Source organism: Liolophura sinensis, chromosome 1 (genome assembly GCF_032854445.1).
Source record: "Liolophura sinensis isolate JHLJ2023 chromosome 1, CUHK_Ljap_v2, whole genome shotgun sequence".
In the NCBI taxonomy this organism is placed as follows: domain Eukaryota; kingdom Metazoa; phylum Mollusca; class Polyplacophora; order Chitonida; family Chitonidae; genus Liolophura; species Liolophura sinensis.
Window position 1 is genome coordinate 50,280,819 of NC_088295.1, and position 12,634 is coordinate 50,293,452.

Consider the following 12,634-nt stretch of genomic DNA (forward strand, 5'->3'; position numbering starts at 1 on the left):
AAGTGAGTAAGCTAGCCTCTGCTCAGAACGTGTGCAATGAGAACACCTATGGGTACAGATATGTCCATATGTCTAAGCACTGGTAGAGTGAGTAAGCTAGCCTCTGCTCAGAACGTGTGCAATGAGAACACCCATAGGTACAGATATGTCCATATGCCTAAGCACTGGTAAAGTGAGTAAGCTAGCCTCTGCTCAGAACGTGTGCAATGAGAACACCCATGGGTACAGATATGTCCATATGTCTAAGCACTGGTAGAGTGAGTAAGCTAGCCTCTGCTCAGAACGTGTGCAATGAGAACACCTATGGGTACAGATATGTCCATATGTCTAAGCACTGGTAGAGTGAGTAAGCTAGCCTCTGCTCAGAACGTGTGCAATGAGAACACCCATAGGTACAGATATGTCCATATGCCTAAGCACTGGTAAAGTGAGTAAGCTAGCCTCTGCTCAGAACGTGTGCAATGAGAACACCCATGGGTACAGATATGTCCATATGTCTAAGCACTGGTAGAGTGAGTAAGCTAGCCTCTGCTCAGAACGTGTGCAATGAGAACACCCATAGGTACAGATATGTCCATATGCCTAAGCACTGGTAAAGTGAGTAAGCTAGCCTCTGCTCAGAACGTGTGCAATGAGAACACCCATGGGTACAGATATGTCCATATGTCTAAGCACTGGTAAAGTGAGTAAGCTAACCTCTGCACAGAATACCTGCAATGAGAACAGCCATGGGTACAGATATGTCCATATGTCTAAGCACTGGTAAAGTGAATATGCTAGCCTCTGCTCAGAATACCTGTACCAGTATACATGTACACACCTGTACAGACCCCAGTCAAGACGCTGACCTACATATACATATTATTTACGGGCAAACGATTTGTTTTTTTAGGACTCACAAGTGACATGAACATGTTATCTTATACGGGTCATTCTTTACACAGCAACCAGTTTGACAGTATAACTGTTTTTCGGCCCACCACATGTGGGCGTAAGATGTTTTTTTTTTCTCCTGGCATGTTATAATAGGTTGTTTTGCCCTGTGGGTGTAATGTTTCAGGTATGCTGAAGTGAGATCGGTCAGTACACACTGCTGCTCAGTTTCTCTTCAGATATACACATGCATATAGTCTCACTTCTGCATGGACAGACTGGGGTGTGACATACTCATTTTTCTTTTTTCGAAATGATAATGGTCTCAGGGTTCGTGTGTTTCATCGCCACATTTTTGTTTTGTCACAGTAGCTAGGCCAACTCACTTTTATTTGTAATTAATTGATAGATAAAACTAACTTGTATACCGTGCAAGGTTTGATAAGAAGCAGTGGTAAATTTGGAAACAAATAAAAAAGATTTAAATGTAAATAAGGACAGCAGTTATTCTCTGTTCAATAAACTGAGGGATTTTGGCGGGTTACTTGTATACTGTTATCTCAGCATGACTCACTGAAGATGATGGAACAGTAGAGAAAGGAAACACCTCTGCCTGGTTTAACCCTGAGTAGGTCATGCCTATTACAATTCACAAACTTTGTACAACCAGTTGACAATCTTGGTTCCGCCTCACTCACTTGAAGCTCAGCAAACAAGCACTGGTCAGCCCAGTGTCAGTATGCTGTGACAGCTTAATTTAGATTAGACCTTCCATGATGATAAAGGGTGTACTCAAAATGCATAGCGCTCAAATTAGCCATCTGGAAGGCCTGACATTTCTTACTGTATAAAATATAAAAAAACAAAGATACTCATTTCACCTCCTGAATTTGGCTGGTTGATCACAAGAGAATGCCAGTTGGTCCATTTGATGACCTCTTAATGAGCAAAAATGTTAACTTTGGTACGTGCCCAAATTAAGGCTAAAAATCACCTGACACAGTGTGCCCAAAATATTGTAATCTAAAGCGCTATGAGACTGGTTGACGAAGTCATATATGTGTGTATCTCGTCTGTGGTTTTTTCCTGGAAGTGTGTTCTAGTAAAGCAGTGCTGAATGGTTTGGCATTACATGAGTCTGGCCAAAAATTTGGATGGAATTTAGTTTTTTTTGTACCCCAAGCAAACAAACGAAACTGAATATATTCATGCCAAATATTCTAAAAAGACATATTTTGTCTGTACATTTCATTTGTATGGGAATTTCATTGAATATTGGATTGTCATAAAATAAATTTATCAGACCCTTTTTCGAAATAATTACTGGAAAACTTAAGTACTAGTAAATCACTGCATGAAGTACAAGGTCTGAAGCATTCTTAACCCATATGATATCATAATTGCCTTCTTACGAGTAAATAGCAAAATATTATCATGTCAGATTGTCATTTCCTACTAAATTTTCTTGCTCTGCAGTTACCAGCTGTATGTACATTATGGGGAACAACTGATCTCCCTAGCAAAATAATCTGATTTAATTAAAACTCATGCTGGAGATCAAGCATCACCACCTTTTGTTGTTAAGTGATATGCCTTTTATGTGTTTCAGACAAATTTCGATCAGGCCTTTTCATTCCATATCTACATAGGCAGCAAGTAGAATCCACAGTTGAATATAGGGGTGACAGGTATATGTGTGAAGCTGGGTGTACAGTTAACTGACACAATGGTAACTGTGTTTTATCTGTTAATTATGAATATATGCCGACCATGCTATAAAAACCCTCAGGCTGACAGGCTTGAATAAGAACAGTGTAAGCAACCTGCTTTAATTTTAGCGGTTTGCTGGGTAGATATAAATCCAGGCTTTGGAGACTGCATATTGTTGGAATTGAGTTCTTTGTTGCTCTAATGTAAACTTTATCACATGGTGTTCCTGTGAGTTGTAATTCACGTCCCTGTGAAACATAAGGTTTACGCGAGACTTGAGCCATGTGATGCAAAGTTGAGTTGTAATATGAGGTGACGTGTGGCATGAGGAGGCTGTGTGATGTGCCATTTGACATGAGGTCATATGTGTCATGAGGTAAAGTGTGACTTGAGGTCGCCATGTGTCATGAGGATGACGTGTGACATGAGGTCACTGTGTATCATGAGGTCATGTGTATCATGAGGTCATGTGTATCATGAGGTCGTGTGTCATGAGGTCATGTGTGTCTTGAGGTCGTCTGTGTCACGAGGTCACCCTGTGACTTGAGGTCACCATGTGTCATGGGGACGTGATGTGACATTAGTCGCTGTGTGACTTGATCCGTCTTGTCTCATGAGGTCGCGTGTGACATGAGACTTAATGTAAATCTTGGCCATGGAGACATCAGTTAAGTCACTCTGAGTCTCCAGAGAAGTCCCGATGAGGTCATTGTGAGACTAATTAACATAAAGCTGCACAGCTGAACCTGCCTTAGCGGAACTCAAGCCAGCGACCTCATTGGTCAGGGCTGATCATGTACGGGGAGAACTGTACCTACATGTACAGTGTAATAGCTAATACAGCTAGCATGGGCCATTACAAGGATGTATATGATGACTCAATATGTATCAGGCTAAATATTTGTTCGTTTACGGGCATATTTCATGGCATGATGTCCGATCCAGATTTATCTAGATGTAGTCCCTGCTTGCGTGCTTTAATGTAAGTATGTATGCGTTTGAGCTAGGTAAATATTGTGGTTTGTAATCTGTCCTTGTATAGCTAACTCTAAATGTCTGTAAAGACATGATCTTTTCACGCTGATCAGACAGATAAACTTACTGAAATTTGGCTGTCCAAAATCAACATTGGACCAGCTTTTCGATCGGATATGTAGAAGTCCATTTCGGATGTTGTACAATGCAGATTTTAAGAAAGCACGCCACTGAAATCATTCCATATTGTGGATTAGCTTTTACCAGGTTAAGCTTGATTATACCGTGTTTATATGTGCAGTGAATATGTGTAAATCAGCTAAAACTTAGGGTGTATAGGAACACCTTGACAGCCTGGAAGACATCCCATGTACATAAGACACTGTATTTGTTGAAGGTTAGTCTGCCATCCTCTACTTCTGTAACAGCGTCATGCGCTGAATGTGCACCTGAGTATTACCTGTGAATCAAGACACTTAGGGGAGCTTTGTGTTTTGACACTTTGACACATCTGTCGGTAGAGCAGAGGTCACTTTTGAAGTACCCTTGTAAGTGTATTCTGATGGAAATCACATGCTGGGAGACGGAGAACGTGCATAAATGGTGTTGAAAGAAGTATTGTCCCTTGTCAAGTGCATGTATTGTCCCTTGTGAGTTTGTGTGCTTCAGGCAGCTACATGTACATGCGTTGTGAATTTGTGTGCTTCAGGCAGCTACATGTGCATGTATCGTGAATTTGTGTGCTTCAGGCAGCTACATGTGCATGTGTTGTGAATTTGTGTGCTTCAGGCAGCTACATGTATATGTGTTGTGAATTTGTGTGCTTCAGGCAGCTACATGTATATGTGTTGTGAATTTGTGTGCTTCAGGAAGCTACATGTACATGTGTTGTGAATTTGTGCGCTTCAGGCAGCTACATGTGCATGTATTGTGAATGTTTCTTCTTTAAGAAAAGGGAATATTTCCTGTCCAATTTGGTTATTTACATGTAAATTTAAAGATTGAAATTTGGAAATACTTCCAATATTGTAAGCTTTGGGGTTGAAAAAATGTAGGCTACAACAGGTGGTTTCAGGACCTGTAATGTTATTTTTTGGTATAATTTCCTCAGATCAAAACTTAAAACTTGGACACAATTAATATTTAGTGGTATTCTGTTGGCTTTGCACTTTGGTTATGTAACAGATTAGCTTGCAGCTCATTTAAATATTAACGAGGATATTTTACCCATCCCATGGAGTTTGTAACTTACCCTTCAATGCCATCCTTCTTTAACATTTGTAACTTACCCTTCAATGCCATCCTTCTTTAACATACAGTAATGCATATACATGTATGATGTGATTGGGGTGTTTTACGTTGTCCTCAAGAATATTTCACTTATACGATGGCGGCCAGTGTTATGGTGGGAGGAAGGCGGGCTGACCCCAGGGGAAACCCATGACCATCTGCAGGTTGCTGCCAGACCTTCTCACGTACTGCTGCGAAGAGGAAGCCAGCATGTAGTGTGATTATATACATTTATATAGCTTGTTTTCCATGCACAGGACATAGTTGTTTATTCGACCCTACAGTTCTGTGAAAATAAAAGCCACTTTTTGAGATAAAATGTTGAAAATAGTTTCCATAGGTAATCACGCATACCACATGTATATAACCTGGTTTTGCCATGACTAATACTCAGTTTGCATGATTCAAAGAGATCTGTTGATCTTGGACAGGTGTTTGTCTGGTTTGCTTGCCAGGTAATATGATATATTACAAGATAAATGCCAGTTAAACAAAAAGTAAAAAATTAATATTTCATAACCTTTAAGTGTAAAAAGTTACACTTTTTTCGGTGACATATACAATAGTCTACATTTGATTGTATAGTCCATTAAAGATTGAGTATTCAAATTGAAAAGAAATCTGACCCACTCTCAGCTTGTGTAAGGGTAATATATTTGCATGTTTGCCATAGTTTTGGAATGATCATTCTGGATCAAGTTGAGGAATGATGGTCAGCATTGCTCCATGCGGAAATAAAAAGTTAATGGAAATTAGCCCAGCTCAAAAATCTGGCCTTAATTGCTGTAGAAGCAGGACAGGTATAATATGTCATTTGTTGTTGTTGATGTTATTGACGGCTGGCTGATGTTATTGACTGCTTGCTGATGTTATTGAGTGCTGTTGTGTCCCATTGGTGACAGGGAATGGTACATATCAAAGTGCAGAAAAAATGTAGGGAAGTGGTATTTATATAAATGACCTGATCATTACGTGTATAATGAATATATTCAAGGTAAAGTGCGTTGTCCCAGTTTGTGTGCATACCTACACTTGCTAATCTGGTGTTGTGGCTCGGAGTAGCCAGTTGGAGTAATAACACCAGCTTTATTAGACTTGCAAATCACTCAGTAAATAATTGATGTGATTTCTCATTGTGAACAGTTACTGTAAATGGCAAACAGTGTTGTGGTGCATGTTTATAGTATAAGCGGATGTAAATGTAGGCCAATAGGAGATATGTTAATAAGGCAGCTCTGGATGATAATATAAACAATTCTGTAACATTACTGCTGTTCAGAGGTGTTTAGGTGACCCAAAAGAGTAAGTTATTCTTCCACATACTTGGTGATGAATTTCTAAACACCCTGATTTGTTAATCGTTTTTTTTTCATGTACACTGGTATGAGCGTCCTTCTGCTTTTGAGACCATTTTGGGTATAATGCTCAATAGTTCTTCACATGTATATGTATAGCAGGGGAAATACAGCCTAGAATTAAGTACTGGTAACCATATTTTTCATACATCGGCTTACAACCAAAACTATACATTGGGTGTCGCACTTTCTCTTGCTATCTAGCTATCTTCTGGAATATTAGTAACAGCCATTTCACAGAATAACAGTTTGGACTGCTCTAGCTACTTCAGAAGAGTCAAGAACACTCTTGTTACTCATTGTTTTGATATATATTTTTTGTAAGTAAAAAAAAAAACCTTCATGTGTAAATTTGTAGAAAGATAAAATGCATTATGGACAGCCGTGGAGGTCATATGTCACTGGTGAAGAAACATAGTGAAATATATTCTAAGTTATAGCCTGTATAAATATGATACATGGAAAGCATGTTATGTAGGAGGAAGTCTGGCATGTAATCTGTGGGTTGATATTTGCCGTGTGCTCCTCCAGAAAGAATATGAATTAAGCATAAAAATACTTGCATGTTGTCAGTATTGTGCATGTACATGTATACCTACTGTAAATATCCAGGTGACAAATCCTGGAGTGTGGGATTAAACAACAATGAAATAAAGAAACAAATATTACAGAAACATATGTCCTGTAGTCCAAATCTTACATCTGCATGTGTACCAGGTAAGACATAAAAGGCACATTATAATGTTCGTGTATGCGTATAAGAGCATATTTGATATATAATATATATCCCTAAGTGACGCCTAATACTCTGTCTTTTGTCAAAGTGCACTTACCGTTCCCAGTGTTATGTATATGAAGCGTGAAATCCTCTATTCATACTCAGAGCTGCGTGTTCAAACAGCTCCTACTGGTTTTTAGCACTTTTTGACATGTATTACATTGCACAGTATACCATTAAACAGTCTTGTTTTCTGGTTGATTTACATTCATTGGAAATTTTTACTTTACAAAAGTCTGACAGTCATTGAAATTTTGGGGAAAAGTTTTAAGAATGGATAGTTTTAACCCTAGAGGAATTATGCCTTGATAACATACTTGTATTGTAAGTATGCATTGTTATATGTCATAACTACACAATAGAGAACACTTGGGTGGTTGTTCAGAAGGGCTTGTTAATTATCATGATTATAGTACATATATACTCTCAGATTTAAACAAATCTAATTGCTTGTCCCTGCAAATTGTTCATACTCTGTAACGAGTTTTTTATTTGTTTTTCAAAAAGTTTAATTAGACAGTTAAATTAGTATTATTTTTTGTATGTTATTAACTATTTGCTAAGGAAATAACAAAAATGCATTTGGCTGCTTCATCAGATGTGAAGAACATGACTGTATTCGCAAACTGTATATGCTATAATTTCCAAGATATGCTGAAATATACTCCCAAATTTTTTCTGACAATATATGCGTGTAATAAATTAACTTAGTAAGATTAAAGAGAATTCTGTCTTATGTAAACAAATTTCCTGACTTACATAATATTAGGCTATAACCTCCTGTGCCATGCAGGCCAAGTACATGACACCTTAGATCTTCTGGGTCAGGCAAGAACATTCTACTCTAGTTTCTTGGTCAATAAAGAACATGGTGCCTTAGCTCTGTGTTCAGACGAGAATGTTCTACCCTAGCTTAAGCTCCTTGGTCAGGCAAGAACAGTCTATTTCAGCTCATTAGTCAGACAAGAACATACCTTAATTAGCTTTTTGGTGAAGAAAGAACATTTTGCTCTAGATCCTTGATCATGCAGGCAAGATCATTCTACTTAAAGTAGCTCTTGGTCAAGCAAAGAACAGGATACTCTAGCTCTAGTCAGGCAAAAACATCTACCTTTGTGCCTCTTTGGTCAGGCAAGAACATTCTAATTTAGCTCTTCGCCCAGGCAAGAACATTCTGCTTTAGCTCTTTGGTCCGGCAAGAACATTGTAATTTAGCTCTTTGGTCAGACAAGAACATTCTAATTTAACTCTTTGGTCAGGCAAGAACATTTTCATTTAGTTCTTTGGTCAGACAAGAACATTTTAATTTAGCTCTTCGGCCAGGCAAGAACTTTCTACTTTAGCTCTTTGGTCTGGCAAGAACATGATATAGCTCCTTGATCAGATCAGACAAGAACATTTTAATTTAGCTGTTTGGTCAGGCAAGAACATTCTAATTTAGCTCTTTGGTCGGGCAAAAACACGATGCCTTAACTCTTCAGTCAGGGAAGAACATTGTACTCTAGCTCCTTGGTCAGACATTCAGTATACTTTAATTTGCACTTTTGTATGGCAAAGACATTTTACATTTAATAGCCCTTAGACAAGCTAGTCTAAGTCTGTTACTCCTTGGTCGGATAAGAAAATGGCAGAGTAGCAGAGTGAGTGATGGGTTTTTGTTCTGTTTGCAGACCATGTCTTTATTGATCAGCTGACACATGGTCTGGCCAGCTGATAGTCATGTCCACATCTATAGTTGTATTATTGGGTAACATGATGTGGATACATAAAAAATGCTTTGCAACATTATAAAAGTGGTGAACAAATATTTAGCCCAGGCTAGAGCAGGGAACATGTTTAGATGTATGTATAAAGATGTCTACATACAGCCTGTTGGGACAAGGTGGGTCTATTTGTGACATGTTTGTATGATCGAGCTGTATTTTCTTTCGGTGACGTCAACAGAACAGCAGACATGTTTTTCACATGTTTTAGCTGTTGTTGCAGACTATAATGCTAACACATGTGCAATATGTTACCCTTCCACTCATTGATAGACTGTTTATTTGATATATCAGTGTAAACATAGTATACTTGGTCAGAAGGAACCATAGCATCATCATCGCATCGCAGTGCTGGGTGGATGCTGCAAACTTCAGACTGAGATTCCTTGTATGAAGTCTTGGTTTTAGTCTTGGTTGTTTATTCTGCGTTATACTTTAGCTTTGGTAGGATGACTGGTAAGAATTTATCTGTCGAAACAGACATTCTTTCATATTTCTCGCATCGCAACAGTATCAGTTTCGTCGATGCTTTGCTCAGTTATGAATAAATAGAATTGAAACTTTGATGCATATATGGCTTTGATATATTACGGTGTACCAGAGGTCCTAGTTGATCGAGTGTATGATAGATCTGTGCAGGCTCAGAGGAATGCGTTAAATGATCAAATATGAGGTCCATGACAAAGATGCTCATTAGTCCTGATTCAGAGAATTCTGTTGGACTTAGACAGGTGTTATGATGAGGTTTGTTTGGAAAGCAATGTCCTGTTGACATTTACATTGTATTTGGATCTAAGAAATCTAATTTAGGTCCTTTTACATCATAATGAAAAAGTTTTATATGTGGATAGTGAGTGGATAGTAGATGGAAGTATGCAGGTATATGATCAGGAAGTGCAATGTGCAGTACACGATTCACCTTTATTTTACACCAGTGAGATACTTTTGCTGGTACAGTATTGTCAGTGTACATTAAAAGAGATTAGTTACTTAAATGAGTTTAAGAGGAGGGGTTTTATTTGTGTTTGTTGCTCAAGATTATTGTTATTGTTGGCTGGTTTTGCTTTTTATTCACTGTCTCAATTAATTACATATTGCCGTACGTGGGAGGGTCTATCAGCAACCTGCGGATGGTTGTGGGATTCTCTCAGGCTCTGCCCGGTTTCCACCCACCATAATGCTGGCCGCCGTTGTATAAGTGAAATATTCTTGAGTACGGTGTAAAACACCGATCAAATAAAGAAATAAATTAATTACATATTTAATATTTGTTTGTTGAATTTTAAACATTCAAAGCTCATTAGAGGTGGTAAACAAGTACTAAGGGGACTTGATTAAAAGTACAGGATATACTTAATTGTAAATTTTGCATTATTTGGACACCTGTTGGATTATTTTCAGCTGTGGGCCACTATGCACATGTTTGCAGTTGGTTACCATTGGTTACCGTTTAGATGGTGGTGGTTATCAACTAATGCCTGGTTGCGACTTTTGCAAGTCTTATATGTGACATTGATAAATAACGGATTTGAATGTTATATTATATTATACTGCTAATTATAACCCACAGTTGACACAGTCGAGGTGTAAATTACTTATTTCTTATTGTTATGATGTATTTTTACAGATACCGTTGATGGCGGGAAAGGTGCGAAGAAGCTGGGACTGATCAAGAGGATGTCGCTGAGACGATCAGAGAAAAAGAAAGACAAGGAGAAAGAGAAGGAGAAAAAAGAGGAGATGGAGAAAGAGAAAGCGAGGGAGAAAGAAGAGAAGGCTAAGGGGAAAGAGAAAGTGAAGGAGAAGGACAAAAAGAAGGACAAGAAGAAGGACAAAGACAAAGCCAACGAGAAGGACAAACACAGAGAAGATGGACAAAAGAAGACAGTGGAGGACATATACAGTATGTAGTACTTTTAATCAATGCTTGTATTATATTCTGTCACAATTAGATAAGAAAATTTTCACAGTTTGTACCATGTGTATCTGTATTGTTCCTGTCAGTAGGAAGTATGTTGCCTCATATTTCAACAATTTCAGAACATAGGTCAGCCCATTTCACGGGTCAAGGATACTAGTGACTTATGGCTCTTTGATCACCAAGCACTCTGTTTTGGCTAGCCATATACATATACATGCAAGTCAGGCATCATTACATGTATTTTTATTCCAAGACCTGTACACTCTTGAGACACTTTGCCTTTTACACCCAGTATTTAAAGGTTGTGTGTTCAACTCTGGCTTCTTCCGTTTTGCCTGTGATCTATTAGCATCTAAAGGTTTTGTCACAGGCTATGGACATTAATTTGCATGAGAGTATGTCTGGTTTCCTTTGATTCTAAACTTGATTGCATGCTATCATAGGACTCACAAATTGTAAAATCAAATCAAAGAATGGAAGTAAAATGAAAAAAAAAAATATGAAAAATAAAAAAAGTAAAATAAAATTTAAAAAAAAAACCGGAAAAATGAACAAATTTTAAGTTAACTAAAAGTAAATGGGTTTATTTCCTAGTAAGCACTGGAGTTTTATTATTTACCTCTATAATCATGTCCAAAAATTTTGGGTCCAGAAGTTAATTTTCTCAAAACCTATATATATAAATCAGGACATATAATTTTTGAACCAGCAGAAAGAACATGTTAATGGCAGTGTGTCAAAGACTGAAAACACTTTAACAATGTGGCTGTACATGTCATTAAATACAACACGCAATATGTTCCGGCTGGGTCCGAGTTGAGTACATGAACAACATGTGCAGTATATTCTAAGAAGCATACCCTAGGCAGTATTGTTACAGTGTGCTGTCATGTATGACACTCCCGTATATGCATGTACCATACCGTAGCTGCATGTTTATGGGAGTTACTTTACATAAAACTGTAGGCGATATATTAAACATGTGTTGTGGCTTTCTCTAAACACAGTATACATGTGTAAGTATTTACATGTACCTGGATGCTGATTAAGATAGCTGTTCTTATATACCTTAAAGGAATGCTGTGCATGTAGTCACAAATGTGCTGGAATGGACAAAAGAATGAATACCCTATTTCCTCAACCTTTTTTGCATATCAAAGATCAAGTTTCAGGGCAATTTTTATACACATTTTTAAATTGTTTTTGGACATAAGATTACATTGGTTGGATTGGTCAATTTCAGGACTTCACAAAAAGTGTAATTTTACCAGTCTGTTTATATGCTAAATTGTGCACGTTTCAATATGTTACTATAGTGAGCAGCCACTAGGTTATGTACATGCAAGTACACGTCAAATAAAGTAAGATTTTAACGTGGAATCAAGGCACATGTATTTTGATTGGTGTTTTTTGCCGTACTCAAGAATATTTCACTTATACAACAGCAGCCAGCATTATGGTCAAGGCACATGTATACATGGATATGGCCGCAATAAATATCAGTTGAGTATAGATTTATGTCGTATATGTGGAGGGTTGAATTAATTTACAGTGCAGGAATTACAGGAATTAATAATTAAACCATGATTTTAATGTTACAGTTCTACATTAAACTACATTGTCAGTATTCTTCTTATGTGTTCTCACTTAGTACAGGAATACATTAGTTGCAGTTTTATATTGTATGCCTTAAGATAACTTGATACACAATTTCTGAAAATAAACAACAACAGAAGCTGTCTTCATATGTATGGACATGTATGTACATGGAGACCGCCTGAATGTGTGATGGATATTTGAATTTCAGCCCCATTGATACTAGTATGTAAAGAGTTGCATACAATATTTCAGCGTGGAAGTATCACCAAGGCCTCATTTGCAATTGCCATGCTACACAATTACATACAGTGTATATCTGTGTGTAGCTGAGAATGGTTTACACGGAGTGATATCAGGATATACTTTTGTG

At 37.7% G+C, this 12,634-nt stretch overlaps 1 protein-coding gene across 4 annotated transcripts in view; it reads left to right on the plus strand.

The window, feature by feature from the left end:
- Nucleotides 1-12,634, plus strand: part of LOC135473593 (mucin-2-like) — a 49,449-nt gene that overhangs the window by 19,812 nt on the left and 17,003 nt on the right. For 3 of the 4 annotated variants that reach the window (XM_064753463.1, XM_064753455.1, XM_064753471.1), the window contains exon 3: nt 10,372-10,647. In XM_064753463.1, coding sequence (XP_064609533.1) covers nt 10,372-10,647 — 276 coding nt within the window. Of the gene's footprint in view, nt 1-3,418; nt 3,566-10,371; nt 10,648-12,634 lie in introns of those variants that run through there. The other variant, XM_064753478.1, reaches the window with a different exon arrangement.